This window comes from Pyxicephalus adspersus, chromosome 6 (genome assembly GCF_032062135.1).
Source record: "Pyxicephalus adspersus chromosome 6, UCB_Pads_2.0, whole genome shotgun sequence".
NCBI classification, from domain to species: Eukaryota; Metazoa; Chordata; class Amphibia; order Anura; family Pyxicephalidae; genus Pyxicephalus; species Pyxicephalus adspersus.
This window is the reverse complement of record NC_092863.1, coordinates 70,590,059-70,613,612: the sequence shown is the minus strand read 5'-3', so window position 1 is coordinate 70,613,612 and position 23,554 is coordinate 70,590,059. Positions and strand designations below refer to the sequence as shown.

Sequence of the window (23,554 nt, the reverse complement as noted above, 5' to 3'; positions counted from 1 at the left end):
TCTGTGAACCTCATCCCTTACCATGACAGGTAATTCTAGTTTGATTTATAATTTACATGAAACACATGATGACATGGTAGACCTGTCACTGAGAGGTTATGTAAGCTGCTATTATGGGTCCTATATAAATCTGACATTCCCTCAAACATTCCTTGGTGGGAATCATGTACTGCACACAGACCTGAAAGATTCCCACGAGAGAATGTTTGAGGGAATGCCTGTTAGTGAATTATCTGCTTTTATGTTCCAGTCTGGTCATTATGTGAGAGTTCCATTGTGTTCCACTATTTTGTGTGTAGAATAAATCAGGGGATGCTGGACTATACAACAGTGTGCAGGAACTCCCAGCACTCACAGATGAGCAGGAATGACACCAGGGAGGTAAAATATGACTCATAGGTAAATTATCACTTTTGAATTAGCTGAGTCATAAAACAAATACAGCAACAAGTTATTTTCTAAAGCATTTACAGTGTTCAGATGAACATCTTATGACTACAGATACCCATTATGCACCCATATTGTGCTTTCTAAGCCTCCTTCTCAGCTTCTGTGGCCTGGTGTACAACCAGTGACTATGCACTGTAGTGCCCATGCAATTATTAGGGCAATTATGACAAAAGAGTCAGCTCAGTTAACTTACAAAACTTAATTTTATGGTAATGAAAAAGCAAGTGTCCAGACCCAGGAATGTAAGAGCAGAAAGAAAAAAACTGCATACACAAGCTTGATCGATTGCGTGTTTAATTGTAGTCATTTGTTATATCAGTAGATACCCAGTGGTTTTGTAAACTCGTGGTAGCCTTTACATATCCTGAATATTGGAAATTCTTGTAGAAATCTATTCATAGAAGCTTCCCTTGAGAATAGAGGATTGAACTGATAGATCTGCATATCTGTCGCTATTCTAAAATAGGCTCTGATGCAGCACACAAAGCGGAGAGAATTTGGGGTTTTTTTGTAACAGATAACTGTTACTGAAATGCTGCTGTACCTATAAAAACTCACATAGCACTTTTAACTTGAATTAATGAGCTACTTACTGGAGTGACTCAAACTGGTTACCTTGCTTAATAAGAATTCCATTTAACTCTACAGTTTCCCTGAATATATTGTAGCAGCTGATTCAGGAGAAGAGAAAGTAAATCATTTTTGTTTTATAAAGAAAATGGGATATTGAGGCTTTTTTGTAAGATTTACAATCTGTGGTTGCTATGAATCACATATAAACCATATAAACCCTCTGCTTCTTGATATTAGAAAACAAGGATCTACTCATAAATCAATATATGAAACATTTTCTGACGCAGAATCAATTACGGCCATTTAAAACAAATCGGAAAAAAACTGCTCTGTAAAGCTGTATTTCTTTATATTAAGAATAATGTTGGAAATATATATGATTTATTTATATTTATATGGAAAAGTTTACTGAGGTTTATCACTAGAAGAATGGAATGATAAACCATGTGTCTGCCATTTTTACAAATCTGCAAGATTTAGCAGAAAGATACCGTGGTTGATGTTACCTGGTTACTTTCATCTGGGCCCATGTATGAATTTAGGAGGAAACATGGCACTTCTATGTTTCTCAGACAGGCACTTGGAAAGCAATTGGAAAGTATTTCTAAATAATATTAGGACAAATGTTTAAAAATATGGATCAGAAGTAAAAAAAAGCAAATGTTTGGTTGTGAGTCTGCAGGCTGCATTAGCAGTAAATGGCAGATTCCCATCCATCCATTGATATTTGGTAACAGTGCAGTATAAGGTACAGTACCTGATCAGGGGACTTCCCAATTAGCAAAGGTTTTCTTACCTGATGCCCAGAGATTTGATAAGCTGCATTATTTTGTTTTTCTAATGCTCCATATAGATGCCAGATCAGAAAAAATCTTGTCAGTGACAAATGAACAAACGAGCGATGTATTCACAGCGCCATTCTATTCTTTGGAGGGGGAGGATGAGTGAACGGCACCCTATTGTGCTCTCCTCCGTAGGATAGTACAGTGGTATTTCCCATCATTCCACCAGGGCAAATTATTGAACGACACTGGGGAACTGTTGTACACATGGTAGATTTTCACTCGAAACCAGCATAACTGTTAATCTTGGGCAACAATAATCTAGCAACCTAAATCAAAGCAGTCACATATAAATGGTAATTTTGTATTCCACCCACGAGTCTGTTTTATATTTTGAAAAAGTATAGACAGAACTAACCATTTACCACATCTCTGTACAGACACATAACATATAATAATACTGATTACACATTACTTAGCTAGAAATTCAACTGGCCATTTCTACCTTGGCAGTGCTGCATATATAACATGAACAATATAGAGGACCTGGATGTGATAAAATTCTATGTAAGTGGTTGTAGAGATTTACAAGTATTATAAATAATCTTTTTAATCAATAAATCCTTACTATAATTTGGAGATATATGTTTTGTATTAACATGATTGTGTTTATTCAGGGGGCAGTCTTTCCTGCCCGCCATCCCAGGAGGTAGAGTGGAGTTCCTGGAAGACAGATTATCTAACCAGGAGAAGACAACCAACATACTCCTAGAGCAAGCCTTCAAGATTAAAGAGGACGTGTCTATGCTGAGAGGCAACCGTGGCACCCAATGGGACTTGATGGCTCAGCGACTGCTTGAGAATCACATGCAGATCGTCACACAAATAGTTAAACAACTTAGTAAAGATATTGAGGTACACAATGGACTTGATGGACTTATGTCTTTTTTCAACCTGACTTACTATGTAATATTTGTCACTGCTAAGTTCAGACCGGCAATAAGGCTGTGGTGTGGTTAGCAATTCCGCCTGCCCACTCATTGGTAATGAATAGGGGAAATGATAAATGGTTGAGTACTGCATGTTGATGCCTGCAAATGTTCAAATGCTGGTTCATTAGGAACACAAAGTAGTTGGGGCTGCCTAGTACTGTTTCTATCACCAATATGACCTTACCTTTTTGTCTAAATTTCAGCTTTAGGGCTCTTTCAGACCCATAGTGTGAAACCATGCAGCTGGGAGCTCACAGCAGTGGCAAACTGCAACAAAGATAACCAGATATGGCCATGCAAATCTACAAACAACTGTTTTGCCAAAAGTGACTTGTGACTTGACAACCGGGCTGTGATCAGTTGTAGCCGTGTGCAGCTGCATGTAAAAATGGTTCCCAACCTCTCCCATTAACGTGAATATGGGATTGGGACTTCAAGAGGTTGGGATTGCAGTTTAGCTCATGGCAGAATACTACTGCTCATTGTGGGTCTGAGATTTCTTTTATGTTACTAGTTAGTGATCATTTTAAAGCATAGAGCCATCTTTCATAGCCATCTCTATTCAAACCTATGAGTGTCTGTATGGTTTAGTAAGTTCCTTTGTTAGTTTTGGGAAGGAAACACAAAGAGATCTCCTCATTCAGGCCACAGTATACTCCCATGGTGTTTGTCATACAAATTACCTTTAGTAATGTTTTCAAAGCTTTTATTTTTTATAAGGTTTTCTGTATAACTTATTTCTTTTAAACAACCTCAGGTAATATATAAATAACATTATTGACTAAAGGGTAAACATTGTTATATATTGATTGTGTTTTGATTTATTTTTGGCACAATATTATATCATGACTACAAATGGATGTGACATTCTGATAGATGTATTGGCTAAATAGAAGGCAGTTCTAACTCATAACAAGGAAGCAGTGGAATATTTAGATATTTAGTTATAGGTGTAAGCAGGTTGGATTTATGCCTCAGAATGTGTCAGGAGAGTTCCAGCCAAAAGACATATCTACTCAGCAGGTTGTGATCATCTGCCATTGACTATAGAATGATGCCAATTTTTTTATGCTGTTGTAGGTTTTGGAAAATGAGATCAGAGCCAGAGATACAGCGAGCACAGGAACAAACTTTGCAGTGCAGCATCTGGATAGAAAACATCTATCTGGAATTGGTGATCTACGTGGCCGTGTTGCCAGGTTAGTACTAAAGATGGATTTGCACTGGGACAAGGCGATTCCCCCCCCCCAAAAAAAAAATAGTTGAAGAATTTTTTATCTAGAATATTTTAATGGAACTTGTTGACAGACTGAGGTGGGAGTTTCTCCTGCCTTTGCATTGCCTGGCTGTCCCCTGTACTGTCAAACTGACAGCACAGTCCTGCAAATTATACTGAGAGATTGTCGCTCCCTGCGTAACTGGTGGCACTCCGCTCTCCTGTTATCACCTCCTGCTATGTATCAGGAGCACACAGAGTACAGTACCTGGCTGTCACTGAGCTCTGATAATTACAGACAGAGACATATATTCCCTGTGTGGTCTGCAAGACTAAACTATCAGGTGGACAGCTCAAGTCCAGCTCTGCATTCATTAATAAAGTATAATTGCTAATACAGCTTTTATTCATGAAATACTATTCACTGTAATATATTTAAAATTTAAATAACATTTTGGCATCTTAGTAACTCCAGTGATTTGTAATTAATTTTTATTATTTTATATGATTCAGTTTTTTTATTCATTTGTATTAACTCATTATCCCCTTAATATGTTGCCTTTTTTTTTACATATACGTTTTTACATTTGCATTAGTTTGTATTGAAAAACTAAAAAAACTACTCTGGGCAAGAAACATGGTTCTAATACTTTCATTCAAAAAAACAAAACAAATTAAAATAACATTTTGTTAAAGCCCATCTCTGGGTAAACATCTGTATTATTTTTTATTATGCCTTTCATTAATCTCTCTAGTTTTTTTTTTCATAAAAGATATTTATAATTAGGTTTTATCATCTAGAATTCAAGAGGCAGGGCAGACAGTTTGGCATTCTCACCTTAAGTATGGGCACCGCGTACCATATACACTCAAATATAAACCAATACAAATACAAACAGAGGTACATCCTTTTACCTAAAAAAACAGGAAAACAAATTATCTTGAGTATAAACCTAAACAGTATTCAACAGAAATGTCAATAACTTCAATGTGAATAAATACATACACAATGTTTTAAATATATACATGTGTGTTATATTTAAAACATTTATTAGAAAAAGAGAAAACATTTAAAATCACATGTGCTCAGTCTGTAATTTTTTTTCCATTCCTTCAGGTTTTTGTATTTTGTGCTTTTGAGTTGATTACTATGGATAAAAACAATCTTGGTTTATACTCTAGTAAATATGGTATTTGTAACCTAAGCATTGAATATCGTATTTGTTTTAAAATTCCCTGTATTTTTCAAAAAAGCTATTTTCAAGTAGCAAAGATTTCTTATTTTTAGATTACTAGATTGTAAGCTCGGGGTCGGGGCCGGGTCCTCTCCTCCTGTATCACCGTCTGAATTAGTCTGTCATTTGCAACCCCTATTTAATGTACAGAGCTGCGTAATATGTTGGTGCTTTAATAATAATAATAATTTCCATAAAATTTTACTCAGTGAGCCTGCAATGGTTCTAGTTCAGGAAAGTCACAATTGTCTCCCAATGATTCTCCTGTTGCAGCCGATACTGGAGCAGGCGCATGTGCATGACAGGACGAGCCTGAAAGAGGCTGGAGATCAGTGGCAATAGGTTGTAAGACAAAAAAAAGGTTAACCGGTATTTTAGGAGAATACATCAGCTGGTTACTATTTAGAGCAACTTCAGCAACAAATGTATCTGATGCCAACATCTTTATGAAATAAAGTATACATAGTCATCCATCTGCATGCTGTACAGCCATAAACATTTATTTAGAGGACACATATAGTGAGAAATAAAAAAAGAAATCTGACATCCTAGGGTTTTTTAGTACAGTTAGTCAGAAATAAAAATAGGAGCTGCTGACAGGCCATGTCTTCCTACTTTCCTCTTATAAATGCTCTACCCACATCTGAGATTAAATTAATTGTCAAACTTCAGCCAAGTGTAAAAGAATGGTTCCTGAATACAAACAACAAAACTTACAATATTTGACACTGTTTTTAAACGTAGAGCTCTGTAATTAACCGTAATTATGATTTACATTACACTTCTATCTTTCTATGCACACTAATTGAAATTTCAAAGCAGGCTTATTCTGGAAGAGACACACTTGGAATGAATGACAGTTTCAGCTAGATGTGTCATACCACGTGCAATGGTGCTGGCTGGGGTGGGTTCAATGTCAGATAGAATTCAGGCAGAGTTAGGATACCCTCTAAGCATACTTGCAAGTTTAAGGGGAACATAAACAGTAGAAGGGGGAGTTAGCTGTAGTCTATAGAGGGGGATAGTTGAGATGTATTGCAGACATATAGTACAAGTGTCTACATTATCTCATGTGGAATTAGCACCATTGTCAGTGATTTGTCAGTGGGCACCTATGAAGGATGGAGCATTATCTCTTTAGCTCATATTGCCGCCTCCCCCATAACTTTATATTCCATCAAATGATAAAATATAATCTTCACACACACACGGTGAACACACTCATAGAGTTTGCTGTTATGTCCTCCATACTTACCCACATGTGTCTTCTGTTCTTCACTTTTCAAATGTGATTCACTGAGATGTGGGTTTCTGAAGATTTTTCAGCCAGCGATTTCTCTCTTGCATGGACAGCATGAAAACAGATGATTACGTTATTGGTCCTGTCCAAGGATACATAAATACATATTAGTTAATTGTCACCCAGGAACAACAATTGTGATTGTTTCTGAAAATGTGTACAACTGTCCCCAAATGTTGCTTAGAGATCCATTGTAGGGATCAACTGAGGACATCCCCCGTATCTCTAATTCCATGCCATCATATTTATGGTATTATAGTCAAAATACATAACTACATAAAAAAGATTTCACACATACCAAAGGTTAGCATTTTGATTTAGTTTTCCAGAAAAAAAATATATTTAATGAATGCATTTAACATTTGCTAACTAATAATTTAAAGTATAACATTATTTTAGTGCAAAACATATTTAGAATCAAAAGTAGCACAAGCATTCTGTAAATGTATTCACTTTTTCTGTTAATACTTAACATATCTCTGTTAAAAGAATTCTCAGAAGTCTTATGAAGTACATTCTGCCTGTGCTAAACCAGTAATAGACAACTTTGTGGATATGGGGAGGCCTCAGGTACAGCCCCCGGTATAAACATATTATTCAGTGGATGTAATAATACAGAAGAAAATATTATGTGCATACCTTAACATTAAACCAGACCTCAGGCATCAAGAGATAATCAAAGACTGCTAATGTTATTTTTATTATTAATGTTAATAATAGTGCTTTGTATTTCTGTAGCTCATTATTCATCACACAACATATTACATGTGCTTTTTAAAGTCATGCCTTACCTGTCCCCAAGGGTAGTTCTTAATCTAATGTTCCTACATGTTGTTACCACAGGCTAAAACGCATTATGACAAGAGAAATTTAACACAGATACAGATAGTGTTTCATGCTAAGGATTAATGTCAGTATAGACAATGCAATTTGGGTAACTTTTTGTTGTCTGTATCAAAGATGGGTGGGCACAAAGCTGCTATCTTGCATGGGGCCACATTTTGCATTCATCCATCTTCAGGAGATATTCCATTGTATGACACTGCTAGAGATCACAGCCCCAACTAAAAAACAGTCTAGAACAGAATAGATTATATTTATTGTCTTGAGAAAGCCTGGCTGCACAATACATGGCACAGGGGCACGGAGTGGGCACCAGGTTGCTAGACAGTTTAGCCATCAGGAAAATAATAAGCTTGTTGTTGGTTTGCCACACGGACTGACAAGCCCTGACCTCCTCAGAGTCTCCCATTTGTCTTTTGTTAAAAAAAAATAAATAATCTATTCATATACTAAATATAATTGTCTATTTCATTGCATTTATAAATAAAATTTTTTTTTTTATAAATATATAAAAAACATAAAAGAAATGTTTGTCCAGAAGGTATAAATCTATAATGATGTCTTCTGATACAATGTATGTAGTAGGCTTGGGATATTTTTATAATTGTAGTATAAGTTTAAACATAAAATCGATAACATTTTAAAAAGAAGTTGAAACTTTAATGAGCAAAATGCTGATGTTTTATTTCATGGAATGCTAAATGTTGAGGAAGACAGAGAAATTGCTGACACTGTGAATTGTCCTAATTTGATAAAGAGGGAATTTAATAACTGGGCCGGATGCATTTTATTAGTGTCAGACAGGACATTTGTTAACAAGTGCTGCCAATACCTGAGGAAATACCCATTATTGTAATTCCACAAGCATAGTGTGAAAAGATGTGGGGGCAAAACCTTCTGACTGATACACAGCCATGCAGATATTTATTATTGATGTGTAGCTGTATAAAGGCTGAAAATATAGATAATATTAAGAGCTATTTACTGGCACATTAAATTAATTTTTTCTGATGAAGAATAAAGGTACTTACACATGTCAAATGACTCTCACCCGAGAAAAGTAGTCATGCTCATCTTGGGCAAAAATCTGACATGTGCAGCAGTCCCTCAATGTTGTTAATCACGATCAGGGATAACTGCTGTGCACTGCTATGGAGGAGAACACAGTGGGTTGCAGCTCGCTCATCTCCCCCTTCCCCTGTGCTCATTTGTTCAGTCATCACAATCATAAAAGATAATTTACAATGTTAATTATCTCACCTCTGCAAGGGGCAGCTACTGAATTCATCATCTGAACCTGGCTGCTCTGCTGTCTTCTAATTGGCATCTCATGTGAAATAGGGAAACTTACAAAAATGTTAAATAAATGGACACTGGCACGAATTTATATATGTGTGTGTGTACTGTGTATAGATTATATCCTACCTGTTGTCTTCTTGTAGTCACAACTGATTCCAGAATGTACAATAAAACTTTCAATTTGTTTTCAGGTGTGATGCCAGCATAGCAAAGCTATCCGGGGATCTAGTGGCAACAAAACAGGAACTGCAGGTGCAGGAAAAGGAGGTTCGCAGTATCAATGCCGCTGTGGAGGCTCATGTGAAAGAGCTGGACCTAAAGGTTAGGATGCATAGCTGCTGGAACATCAAGTCATATGACTATTATGGGACCTAGGAGCACCAGGCACCAAGTATAGCCATTTCATCATGTATCCATAGCTATAGGAATTTCTTTTATTATTGCTCTCTCTTTATTATTGCTCTTTTATTATGGCACTCATTTATTATTGCTGTAGCAGTTCATTAAACTCTGACCATTACTATAAGAACACAGCCAGCCTATCAGATATTGTTGTATATCTATAGATGATTGGGCAAACAATTTCTGTAGCTGTTTAAAGGGCCCATCAAAAAGTTGCAGTTCAAGTGAACCTATGGGGACTGAAATATGACTATTAAAAATGAATAGGAATAATTATACATATGACTTTGCTTTGCGAACTTGTTCCAGATCATCTTGTGCAGACCTGTGGTCTCAAGTATAGAACTAAGTTTAAACACTTTCAAATCTTCAAAATATTTAAATAAATATTTCTGACCAGTCCTTTTAAAGTTTTTAATCACTGTGGTATTTACCTGCTAAACATGATGAATCATGATTTTTTTATAAAATCACTGAAATGTTCAAGAATTTAAAAAATGAATAGGACAGATTGCAGGTTTGATGTGATTGTTCCCTGCACTGTTATTTTATCTTTAACCTACAAATCATATCATCAATACACCTGATATTTTAACCCTTATCTATTACACGGAACACTGACAATTGTCTGACAATTTATACCTTTGTTTTATCATGCTTGGATGTACAGTATAAATATGAATTTATAGTAACCAGTGATAGTGTTCAGTAATACATAGAAGCCTGACAAATATCATTTTATTGTGGACAGATAAGATTACTTACAGTCACTATACACTAGCACATTTTTCATATGACTTCCTATCTAACCGAATAACCTGACAGCAACAGCTGAACTAATGTTGATTTCTGATGATAAATAGAAGCAGGAACATATTTAGGAATATATGTTTCAGGTGAACGTTGCTTTTCTCTTACCCTCACTTCCAATAGAAGCAAAGGGGTAGAAGAAAGAAAAAATCCACAAATTGTGGACAGGTGTGAGCACAGTATTGCTTTGGAATGAATTGGCACCCCATTGTTCATTCCTATTGACTAAACACTATTTTGTCTTTAAAGGAAATGTGTAAGGAATCTTGTAGTTCCCCAAATTACTGACCTTTCCTTCTGGAAATTCTGGAAGTTCACTGGCTGATGCAGTGACTTTCCCAGTGCCTCTTTGGCCAAAAAAGGAATACATCAAAAGTCTGCTGGCTTGTTCTGGGTAAATGTTTCAGAAATGAAAGACTCAGTCCACTACCATTTTTAGAAAGAAGATGCTAACAGCATTACCAGAAGGTAGAGGTAGAGGAAGAAATTAATCTTTTTGCCAATATGGCTCTATTCTTCAAACCACCAAATAGAGACCTAGATGCCAGGGACAATGTCATCAGTGGCCACAGAGGATGGTGGTGGATTTGGGGGCAAATTGGGTGGTTTAAGGGAATGCAGAGGAGACAGGATTCTGAATGTGTTATCGCTGCAGGGCAAAAGAATAGGTAAATGCGCGCCAAAATAGACAAGTAGGCTGTGCATATTTGGTAATAATGGTCAAGCCACCCACCACGAATTTAGTTCCAAAGTAACCCCTAAAGTCATTTTTCAGAATACAGGTTACCTTTAAGTGATACAAAGACAAAAAAGGCTTCAGATAAAAAATAGGAAGGACACCTGTGTATAATGGGTATAATGCAGTGTTGGCATGTACCTGGGCACAGCTGTATTGTTCCAACACTAAGGTGTTCCAATCCATTAGCCTTTTAGCGGATATGCTGCAGGAATAAAGAAGAGGATTCTATGCTGCATTATCAGGCTCTCCCAGCATATGCTGCCTGTTGTGACACTTCCCACAGACAGTGAGGGGGCTGAACTTGGCATCATTCCTCTAAATGAAGAATGTCTTAAAGCTCCCATTTTTCTTGTACGATGAGCAGATTTATCTGTGTCTGTGTTACATAGCAGAACCTGTGTGAGTCACTCTCAAGGTGATTAGCTTATCATTCACCTTACTCTGAATGATTTGTTTGTGGTAACTGACTGTGTGTGGGCTGCAATAAATCTCTTCACTTTAATCATGAGTTGCCTGAGATTAGTAGACATCTTTTCTATGTATGGATTACATTTACTTATTTCTTGCCTCTGACTCTTCCCTGTTAAAACAGTTACCTATTCTTATACCCTAATTACCCATAATTACCCTGCAAGAGAATTTTTTTTAGCTTAGTGAATGAGGGAAATCATTTGGTTGACGTTAACTATCCTAACATGAGCAAGCAAAAACGTTGTTCTTTTTTTTGCATTCCCTTGGACATGATTGGGTATTCTTTACAAAATGTCCCCGTATTTTATAAACTGTACTGAAAACTACATTGTTAACTGGTAATCTATTTTGTAGGTGAATTGCCTAAACAAGTAGATTATCCCACTAGGTTCCACGTGGCCCTAGCAAGGCCCATGTGCTTATTAGTGAAAAGCAATCCTTCACAATGTCCAGTCCCATTTAACATCCTTTGCTCTGCTGTAGAAATCCCACATTGACACGTTAGGATTTTATGGGCACTGCTAATAAAAGAGAATAACATTATTTCCAATAACAATAAAAGTTTCCTATTACACATTCCTATATATAGCAGTACAATTAACTATCTCACTGCGATGGCATTAGCATCGTTGGGGCAGCAGAGCTGGTGGGAATAAGGTTGCAGACGGACATTTTGTCTGTTTCCATGCATTGGGGAGATAACTTACGGTTTGACCCTTCAATGCCTATCCAAGCTATAGGGGTGTGTGGTTGTAGTGCCAGGTAAACTTACAGTAGCCCTGTAGCACCCAGGGCAAAAGGGCCAAATTGTGCTCCCCCCAGTTGTGAACTACTTCAGCAACACATGTCACAGGTTGTGCCTTTTTTATACTACCTGCTGAGGGGCTCAATGTGGGCGACTCTTCTGCCTGCCCTTTGGCATGGCCCTGTGTGTTTGCTGTGTGGTGCCCACTCTAAAAAATGTGCTTTTGCCTGTGTCCCTAGTGGAGAGATTCACTGCCTGGAAATAAGTGACAGGGCACAGACACAGGTTGTCACCTTTAGCATATGAATCTCCACTGAGGAGGACTGACTGAGAGAACATGACCATATAACTTATTCTATATTAATATACGCAGGTTTACCAGTCTGCTCATGTACGTTCCATACCATCTCTATTGATACACACTGCATCCATATTTTTAATCTAATTTTTTAAATAAACAAAAAAAAATAGCCTCATGAGACGTTTCAGCAAGAAACTTTCCTTTTTGCACAATGCTAGCTTTTTATGTAAACTCTGTTTGGAGCATTTGGAAAGAAGATATGAAAAATGGACTTGGCCATGCTTATAGAACACACAGCTAGGAAAAATGGGCTCCGGGCACTGAAACATTTAGACATGAATAATAAATCTAAGGGGAGCTATAGACATCTTACAAATTAAGCATATAATTAGGCATCTGTTGCAATTATCAGGTTGTTTTTAAACTCCTAGATAGCATTAAGGAAAACCTACATCAGTTAAATCAATCTTTATCAAAAAAAGTTATTTTATTACATTTGATTCTTTTCTATATTATGAAGAACAAATGTCACTGCTATCATAGGGCAGTTTGTGGAAACCAGACCATCAGATCTATATTTATTAAAGACACACAATTCATATAAGATGTTTCAGTAAAAGGTGCTCCTAATGTTACAGCATAAAAAGACATTTTAGGCAATTATGTGTCTTTTCTGCTCTACTATGAATATGCCTCTGTGCAAAAAGTCATAAAGGCATAGTTTTTTAAGTATGGTGTGGTAAAGCTTGAATGGCCTTCAAACTGCTGAAACATCAACCCTATTACACACCTTTGAAATACATTAAATTGCCGAATTTATGCCAAGATTTTGTCATCAGATGTCCACAAAATATATTTGTCTATATAGTATATTTTCTTGTTCAGGCCAACCTACAACATACTACACCCAAACCTATTTTTGTTGAACAATTTTGAGTATTAAAGGATTATTAAGGATTAAGGATTATTTTTTACCAAAATGACTTTTGTTTTGTTAATGGTTCTTTTATTAACTTTTTCAAGGAATTTTCCAGAAAGTTAAAAAAATAATTTCTATGCCCATTTTATCTGTCAATAGGGATCATGATAGAGGATACTGTCTTCTTCTTTGATAAGTGGTTTCCTATCCTTCTGTATCCATTTTATGGTTATTGTTCATGAGCTGTTAAACTCTAATAGCAACAAGTCTTATGCGTTTAGGTTATGGGGAACTTAGGGTTAGTTCCTTTGTTGCCCTTTTTTTTTTTGTAAAGGTTCAAGATATCTGTATCAATTTTTATTTTTAATCTTGTATGTTGAACATAATGCATGAGATATAACCTATACAGTTTGACAGGCCTTTCTTGACGTTGAGATTGACAAACTGAAATTAATCCTGTTGTATAATATACATGATTGTCAAGACCTCTAACTCCAGAAAAACAGTTAATTTGAAAAATTAAAGTATATTATATTCAATTATTATTACCATGCACAATGTAAACCTTGCAATTAATCATGAGATAACAGATGGCATATACTGGCCAGATGCAGAGTATATGTTATACAGTACATCGTGTTTGCAGTAAATGTGTCATTGAATTAGGAGCTTTTTTTTTATTGAACTCCAATCGAAATTTTAAGGAATTAGGAGCAGTTTTATTAGGCTATACTGTCACCTAGCTATTCAGTGCTATAAATGAAGACATTTTTCGGGAATGGACATCTGTAGACTTTCAGACACCTAAACTGTATAATTGCTGCCAAGGCTAAACAGCTACCGGGATGGAAATATGTCAAAATCTCGTCAAGCTGTCAGCTAGAATGTGTCAAACAAACTAGATCTGTTGTACTCATGGTTTTACTAGACAGAATGGCAACCACAGAAGGAGACGTGTAAAATCATCAGCTTTTCACATCCATCTACTCCAGGCAAGCCGCACAGATATCAGATAAAACCAGCTCTCAGCATTGTTTGTTGCACATTTGTCTTATAACCCCAGACCAATCTCCAGCCAGGTGCAGGTGGTATTCAGAAATGGGTTTGGACAAGGCTGATCCTGGCATGCGATGATGGGAATATACTGTAGAAATGGGTTAGTTTAAAGTGTTAATAAGGATTATTTTTTATCTGGGATAAAGGAAATTTTAAGTGAAAAAAGGAAAAGTAAACCTGTGCTTTGCCTGTGTAGATCAAGAAATGGGTTTACATAAAGAGGAACTAAATTCAAAAGTTCCCCAAAACAAAAAAATTACCATACCTTTATTACCGCAGCTCAGTCGATCAGTCCAGAGGTGTCTTCAGTCAGGTCCTGCATTGTCCCGGCATCCGTCTTCGTGCCGCCATCTTTGCCTCTTCTTCTTGGTTCCTCTTCCTACATCACCCGACCCAGGCGAAAGATCAGGAGACGTAGATGGGAAAAAAACTTGCAAATCTCACTGAACATACGTGAGATCGGCAATTTTTTTCCCTGTTCACAAAAACATGCTCATGATGCTTGGGCATGCTCAGAAAGTGCACCCAAGAGCTTCCTGGGATGCTTGATGTAGGTATCACTGGAGGCTTTGCGCTCTCATTCATTCTCAATCACAATTACTTATGGCCCTATCCAGGTCCTTTAATCCCTTTTCCAGAAAAAAATGGGGGTACATGATGCCAAAAAGCCACTGAATTTGGCATCATATGTTTCTGTTTACTACAATATATATCCACATTTGGTAAGCGCTTGTTTAGACTAACAGTGGTACCAGCCGTGCCTATGCAGCTGCCAGTGGTTGGCAGCTAGCACCGCACTGTGCATCTTCTTAATGAAGCTTCATTTAAGCATTTTACGGTGGGCCCCAGTGGGTACTGAACTGCTCACTACCACTGATTTATTTCCTATGAATGACTGCAGGTGAGATGCTACAAGTAGAACGTCACCCACAAGTGCAATCGATGGTTGTGGGGAAGCAGAAGTCCTAAGCCTTTAGATCAGACTTAAAAATAAAATTGATTTTAAATCTTTGTGCCCAGGCTTACAACACTGGATTGTGAAAAAAAACACAGTTGATACTTGTCATGTTATGTGCTGTGCTGCAGTTGGCTCAAAGTCTAACATTTTATTCCATTAGTATTTTTAGTTTTTTCAGAGATAGCAGAAAATAAACAAGCTGGTGCCTATATTCCTACCTAATATGCAAGGTTATAACTGTCAGGCTCCGTGTTACGGTAATATGTCATTCCCCAGAGGCCATTAGAAGGATAATTGCGTTTCCTAAAATACAGTGATTATCATACTTTAGAAGAATCACACAAATATATTATTACAGTTAACCTGGAGATGAACAAGCTCTGCACCTTACAAGTGAATCACAATATCATAGAATGAGCCAAACAAACTTATGTTGAATTTATGTTTTATTTTTGGATATTAACTCTTCATATTCTGCATACCTGGTGGTGTAGCAGAAGGATGTCCTTTGCTTGAGGTACTTCTTAGAAAAGGGCTGTCCCTCTTTGTAATTTTAGAAAGCAGCCAATCAACAATTATTTTACTAAAGTCAGAACAACCTGGGGGTCAGAGGGCTAATGGGTGCATGTAAGGACAGCCCTTAGTTTCTAACAGGGTCATTGGGTATTTTTTGCACTTATGAAGCTGATATAACAAAACACTTCCAATTATAATTCTAACAAACCAAAGAGAGTAAATTAATAAACATCTTTGTTGGGTTTTTTAGACTATGTTAGGCTTTGCAGGACTAGAAACTAAAGGCCCCTAGAATGCACTTATAGGCTCCAACAAATTTGTTTGTGATGGAGGCAAGATTTGTAGATCTGCCTGCCAATTGCTTTCCTTAATGTTTATTTAGTCCTTTCTTCAGAAGTTGCAGAAATGGTGAAAGTGTAGTGGACAGCTCTACAAAGCTCTGTTATTGTAGAAGAAATAGAGATCAGAGAATACAATGGAGAAACAGTCAGGTCCAATTCATTGTAGCCATTATGAGCCCTGGAATTAGTGTGTCCATTTGGGATAAAGGGTTTAAATGAAATATAAATATGACACCAGCATGTGGCTGGGTATAACCCATACAGTATAACATAACGTAAAGCAGAGCACACAATATAGAGCCAAGTGGTGTAAAGATTGTAGAGTGTAAGAAAAAGACAACAACACATTGAAATGCATCTCTGTACATATAGATTATCAACATGGTAGTGTAATTGCAGCCTTTCAGTGGGTATTGCTGGAACTGATATAGGCAATGAGGCTCATAAAAATGTATAGTCTGCCTTGGAGCCCTTTTTGCTGCATTGTAGAGGATTTTAGAGTTGGTAATATGCAGTAAATCTTATAGAAGGTGTATTTTAAACATTTATATAAAGCTACAATTTGAATCTGGCTCATATGTGAGACTCCAGAGCCTACTCTGTATGGAGGAACAACCACTCCTCTCCAGGGGTGTAGTCATAAAAGATGAGTGGGCACGGTACTATCCATGGCGAGCGTGCATGTGCATCATTATTATGTAAACGCCTCATTCCCGCAAAAAGTGAGGGCACAGTGTGCCCACGCGTGCCCGCCCCTCTACACCCCAGCTCCTATCCTTTCCTATTATGTGGAACTAGACATTTCTGCACCATACACTAAGATCGAGAGGTGGAGCTTTATTCGGAACAGTGAAATGTGCCCTACTAGGTATAGTGCTATTAGACACTTGCTGTATGTGTAACAGATGAAAAGTCTGTTGGCATTCTTAGGTTGTTTATATACCTTGTAATACCTTCAGATCAACAATTGTGTATAAAATAAGTCTTCATGTTGGGTGCCTAAAAATTGGAAAATGCACAATAGATCTCCAAAATTAGCAGATTGGATCAGATTAAAAGATGTGTCACCCTTATCATTGCCAGAGTGAGGGCAGCCCAAGATAATAAATTGTTGATATTACTATCATCTATAGGAGATCAAAATATTTAATACAAAAATAAAAAGTTTATAAAGCAGATGGGAAGACATGATTTATTCCAGGTATTTTAATTTCTGCATTAAGGTTTCATTAAATGCATGGTGATGCTCTACACAATATAGACATCTATAGGGTTAAAAACTAATTCTAGTGCATGTAGAACTGTGTGTATAGATTAACATTGTGCCATTAACCTGTCCTTTAATGGTTTTAGGATGGGGGACAAAGAATTGTAAGTCATATCAATACATTCACACAACTTTAAAGGGTCCCTAGGGTTTTTTTCAAAATACTGGCATTGTCCCCATGTTAAAATACATAAAAAATGCAGCTACCTCGTTTAAGGACTGTGTGTATTTGGTCCATTATAATAATAATAATGTAATATGGTATATATTGCTCAATATTACATTATTATTTTTTGGTTTAGAGAGTTTTTTCCTGTACGTGTAAGAGATCACAAAGATGGAATCACCAGTGCAAACCAAGGCCTATTAGGGTCCATTCCCACTAGTGTGCTGTATTACTGCAAAGTGTGGCAGCACACAAGGCAATTTTAAAAGCACAATGCAATGCCATGATGGAACTGGGCCCTTAGCTTGGACTAAAATCTCTGGGGACTTTTGAAATGTTTTTAAATTTGTAATTTTTGCTTCCATTACCAGACCATTGAAAATTATGTTTTCCAGGAAACTTAAATATGGTGCTAGGTCAGTCTGAAAATGTATTTTTTTTCTTGCTTTGCGCACAAAATGGTAATTCCAGTATAGGGGTTACACTTTCTGCCCAAGGAATCAGTTTATCAAAACGATTTGATCATCCCTTCCAAAAAGTGTTTCCATATACATAGTAGTAGTAAAGCGTAACTACTCATAGTGTATGTTGAACAAATTTATCAAAATTCTTCAGCCTGTATGTCCATTTATCTGCATTTTTTCATATCTTATCATAAGAAATGTGCAATATTTTGCTATAGCTAGCTTTGTGTACACAGACTGTGCTCTTACTCTCTCTCCCAAGTGCATAGAATAAATGGTGCGTATTTAATGCATGAACTGATGGACTGTTCCCTGTTGAATTTTTATTAGGTAATGCAGCTATTAGGAAAGATGGAAACTTCAATTTTTGAACAGAACAACAAAGTGAAGAGTGCCCAGGGGGAGCAGCGCCACGAGATTCAACTTCTAGATCTCAAGTATGTATTTTAATTACATTAATGCAGCTCTGAGCAGAAAAATGCCTTAGTCTAATGACTAGCTTGGCATAAAACAGGAGACTCAATCAATACAGAGGAAAGAAGTAAAACTTAGGAATCACTATGACAACTTGATCACTTACTGTTGTATTGAATTAAGAGAATGTGTTACGCTGTGTGCGGTGGAAATATTTCGTATTTAAAGTAATCTTGCTTTAAACTTGGGCAGGTCAGCCTACGATGAAAAAAAGATATATAAGCAAGGAGGAACCTTAACTAAATACAGTAGATTCAAGTATGGGAAATTCACTTTAGCTCATTCATTCTCCACAGACAGCTATACATTCAACTCATGATTATGAACAGGAATTTAAGTTTGTTTCTTTGCAGAAAGGCCTACAGCATTCCTACAATAATAAAACAAATTTATCTGCCTGCTCATATTTCTTTTACTTTTTTAGTTTAGTACCACTTTGATTGAGTAGGGAATTTGCACTCACCAGGGGCTCCTAGATCATTGCTGAGAAATGAATTAGGTCTATGCTGAAACAATTTGGGATTATGTCTGGACCAGGTACAGTATAAAGTAACCAACAAGCTGGAAATGTTCTATTGCTGCTGAAAATGCTCCTGCATGAGGGGACTGAAATTGAGAATACACTTGAGGGAAATGAACAAGGAAGCTAATTTTGCAGTGGAGCCCCATATGTCAATTCGGCTGCATTGAGTTGCATTGCATTTGTTAAGGACATTAACAAATAGAGGCTGTTTTAATAAAGGTCTCCAAGACAGGAGAAGATAGACTATCATGGGGTGATCCAGCAGACCTTCCCTGCCAACAATGAATGGTTTTTAAGAAATCCATTACAGGGGTTCTGGATCACTTAGGTTCTCCCATGATTTTCTATCTTCTCCAGTCTTGGAGAGCTTTATTAACTCCTATAGTCCTGTTTCAATGTAGCGGCTTCATAACAATGTCCAACATTGACGTGCTTTGGAAATAAATAAACATATTGCATTTTATCACAACACAGTGTTTTGCAATATATAACAATATGAAATGACAAACTGTACCAACACAATATGTTGTTTTGTATTGATATGCTTTTTTTCAGAGCAGGAACAAAAATACTTTGTTTGCCTACCACCGTGTTTAGTTGTTTGATATAGTGTCATATGTTGTATCACCATAGGCTATTGTAAATGATGATGCACATGTACATTACCAAACATACAGCATAGGATAAAAACTTTACTGAACCTAGAACAAAAACACTTCTCTCCTGTTTACCCTGGATAAAAGTAATCTGAAAAGACTCTGGTTTGATCATACCAGTGTAATATATCAGTGAAGAGCACTCACTAAATATGTTAATGTATGGTGTGTTAAAAACCAAAGATAGATACACATTTCAAACTATGCACCTTTTAAAACAAGTCAGTAAAGGAAAATGATATTGATATTATACCCCATATTAAGTGTGATATTATGACAGTATGCAATTTCCTTACCAGTATCATTGAGGGACCCCATAAGTATTTTATTTAGGAATGCAGCTATGTTGCTTTTTTTTAGACTTGGTGGCATTTTTGAAGACATTCAAGGACAAATCCATAATCAGCGCAGGTGGGCTGAATCCAAGGTAGAAAAGCTAGCCGAAGAGCAGACACAGCACATACAGCAACATCTTAATAATCTCCAGGAAAAAATGGTAAGTGTCAAAAATGTATTGTTTCTTATAAAGAGACCATTAATATAAAGTGTTGTTAAATGGGCACTCAAAACCATCATTTAGATGTGAAAATAAGCCTACCAGAGAGAGTCACCTCTTGGGGACAAACCTGGAAAATGAAAAAATCTCCAGGCCAAAAACTCCAGGTTTGCCCTATTAACCTGGAAGTTTTTCTATGGTAAAATACTGAAAAAAAACAAAACCCAACAATTGTGGTCTTTGGTAATGACCCAGAAGATCTAAATCTTGAAGTCAATTGGTGATCTATACCATGATAGACTTACTCTAAAGTTACAATATTTCCCACAGAGGACAACAATCATTTTGATGTAACATATATAACATAGTGATGAGCCATGCTGGACACCCAAAATAGGAATAATGGCAATTAAGGGGGGGGGGGTTGCAGTATTAGAGAATTACTGAAGTATTGGAGAAGGAAGAGAAGTGCAGCACAGGGGAGTACTGGAAGGGGAGGAGAGATGCAGTATTGGGGTATTGCTGATGCAGGAGAAGTACTGGGGAAGAGTAGGTGCAGCACAGGGGAAGTGCTGGAGAAGGCACGGAGGTGCAACACAGGAGGAGTTCTGTAGAGAGGGTAGGATAGGCTTATATTGGAGAGGAAGTGAAGCATAGTACAGGGTACACATGAGGGAAAGGAAAGGCACAGTGCAGTAGAAGCACAGCAATGGGGCGCATAAGGGTAAGAAGAGCAGAGAAGAGGTAGAAAGAAGAGACAGAAGACAAAGGCACAATAAAGAAGAGACATGGGAGGGAGAAGTGCAGTACAGAAGAGAAGCAGGAGATGGAGAAGATATGCAATAAAGGAAAGTTATTGGAGGGAGAGGTGCAGTACAAAGAAGACACAAGAAGGGAGTGAAGGCACACTCAATACAAGGACAGTCCCAGATAGGAACTCATATATAATTGCTATAGTCAGAGCTTTAGCATTGTATGCAAAAAAACCTGGACCTTCAGTAGGAAGGCTGTTTCTCTACCCAGTTCCTAGCCTTCCATGTACAAAAATGAATAGTTTATTCCACCAAAATATTACATCTCAGAGTGAATTTAGCATTTAAACATTATGGCATTGTTACACCATCAACACAATGTAGATAATGTTGGAAGTGAGATGTCTATTATAAATGTGTTTAACAGGATGCAATAGAAAAGAGACTACAGGAAAATATGCATCAGTTGACCTTGAAAATAGACAACACCGACTATGTCCAAAGATTGGAGGCAAAGCTCAGCAAACAGAAGCGTACAGAAGAAAAAATGGCTGCCAAAGTCACAAAACTTGAAAGTGAAATGTGGGATGAAATAGAGAATATGAAAAGCGAATACAGAGCAGGCAAGTCCTTTATCCCTCCTACCTGTAGAAATTCGTACATTTCATAAGCAAATTATTCCAGAATAATACTGGCCAGAAAAGTACATTAGATGTTAATTAAAGCAAAAAAATCAACATGTGGGAATAACCGACAAGCAGTGAGTGGGAAGTGGCAGAAGAAATGTTCCTTCTAATTACATTGTTGTCACAGGAGCAAAGAAGTGCTTCTAAACCTATGTTTAAACTTTTTTGTATTCCAATTTAAGGTAATTTTAAAAAATATGAACAGGCCGATCAGGTTTCATACAGAGTAATAATAAAAATAAACTGCAACTTTTGGTGCACTGTTTGGGGGCCCCAGGAGCTGTTAGCCATAACGTAAAAGTATTTACAGGCGTTTCATTTACCCTATTTGCATATACTAATTATCCAATGTTGAAGACACATAATATCTTCTGTTAGTATTACTGTCAGTATAAGAAGCACTGCTTATATTCAGGTAAATACTTTACTATTTTCAATAAATAAAAGCACTGGATTAGAACAAAATTTATTAGTGTGTGTGTAGCAATAGTGTGCAAGTTGCCCAGTCTAGGCGGCGGCAGCGGCAGCAGCAGCCAAGAACTGCTTAGGACCCAGGAGATTGAAACACCCCGAAATGTTAGTTCTCCAAAGGACCTGGGGGACCATTTCTTGGCAATGGAGCACAGTTCAGCACTGTGGGCAACTGGTCACATAAACTGACCTATAAAGAGCTAATTCTAACTTCTAACTATTCAGTGGAGAAATATGGTTTATTTAAAATATAAAGTATAAGTCACCGTGATATTCATACATGTAATCATGTGCATTTTGGCAACAGGATTTCAATCTATACAAGAGTCTCTGAATTCCCTTCAACAAATTCAAGAGACAAAAGTGAAACTGGAAAATAGGAAAGTCAAGAAAGACATCAGGAAAATACAACGCAAGATTGTAGAATTGAAAGACATTTAAGAGGAATATGATCAAGCGGGATTACTATATTATTCACAAAGCAGAATATTGATAACAATGGATTTGTATTGGATACATGAGTTTAAAAAAATAATTTCGGACAATTTTCTTCTGATATGTGTTACAACACAGCACCTTGTTTTTTGTAACAAGTATTAATTTTATGTTGGTTGTTAATCACATGTTTTTTTTTATGAAGAAGGTGCCATATTTTCTATTTTCTTTCCTAATGAAATTTGTTTAGTAATTTTTTTTTTTACATTTAACACTGTAAAGTATTAAAAGCAGACAATATACAAGATATTGTCATTTTCAATGGACAAAAAAATGTATTACATGTACATGTATGTAACATATAGCACATCCACCCCTTTTATAATAATTTAACATACATGGTATTTACAACGCTGAAAAGAAAACAGCTTGTTTGAAAAATCACTTAAAACCAAATATTGCCATATTTAGAGGCACCAATAAATGTATCCTGGAGCTTTTGGAATATTTTTGTAGAATAAGCAATTTCTTATCCTTTTTCACAGTTGCCTTGCTTGATGACATATCAAAGGCATGCAGATATACACTGGACAATTGCTTTTCACTTAATTAGCTCTTAGGAGGCATAAGAAAGCACTTTATCAATTAGCTGTAGGGATACCCACAAATGTGTTCGTGGCTGTATCACTGCAGGAAAAAGCCACCTTCCTTTGGCAGAATCTTGTATATAATTCAGGGAACGTGCTGGGGCAGTGGGTGACTGGACTGCCAGTTGATAATATTTTCTGTATTTCAACAAGTTACATCATATATTGAGGAACATCTTTACTGGTTGTCTGCACTTTCTAAAGGGTAATGGAGGCTGGACTGTTTTCCACTTTCAGGGTACTCCTGGCCAGCCCACAATCAAGTCTTGCTCTTAAGCATTAAAATGTATAAAACCCCAAACGAGTTTTACTAGTAGTGATGGGTTAAGAACCACAGTAATGTCTTTTTATGAATTTGTATCAGAACAAAAACTTTAAAGTGGTCTTTCAACTTTTCTTTTTTGAAAGCAAAACATATATATATATATATATTTACACACACATATTTATATATATATATATATATATATATATATACCATAAATACCCCAATATTACATATGCAGTCATGGTGGGATTTTTTATGGAATATATGCAAATAAAAGAAACATAGAAAGGCAGATGAAATC

The 23,554-nt window shown here is 36.7% G+C and overlaps 1 protein-coding gene and 1 long non-coding RNA gene across 2 annotated transcripts in view; both read left to right on the top strand.

The window, feature by feature from the left end:
* Positions 1 to 23,396, top strand: part of FAM81B (family with sequence similarity 81 member B) — a gene marked incomplete in the record, with an annotated part of 25,773 nt that extends 2,377 nt beyond the window's left edge. Inside the window, 8 exon segments of the mRNA XM_072416141.1 lie at positions 1 to 29; positions 2,483 to 2,720; positions 3,878 to 3,996; positions 8,882 to 9,011; positions 18,176 to 18,282; positions 19,859 to 19,994; positions 21,174 to 21,369; positions 22,211 to 23,396. Of these exon segments, the coding sequence (XP_072272242.1) occupies positions 1 to 29; positions 2,483 to 2,720; positions 3,878 to 3,996; positions 8,882 to 9,011; positions 18,176 to 18,282; positions 19,859 to 19,994; positions 21,174 to 21,369; positions 22,211 to 22,344 (1,089 nt within the window).
* Positions 1 to 23,554, top strand: part of LOC140334062 (uncharacterized) — a 420,558-nt gene that overhangs the window by 224,885 nt on the left and 172,119 nt on the right. The gene's annotated exons all lie outside the window — the stretch shown is intronic.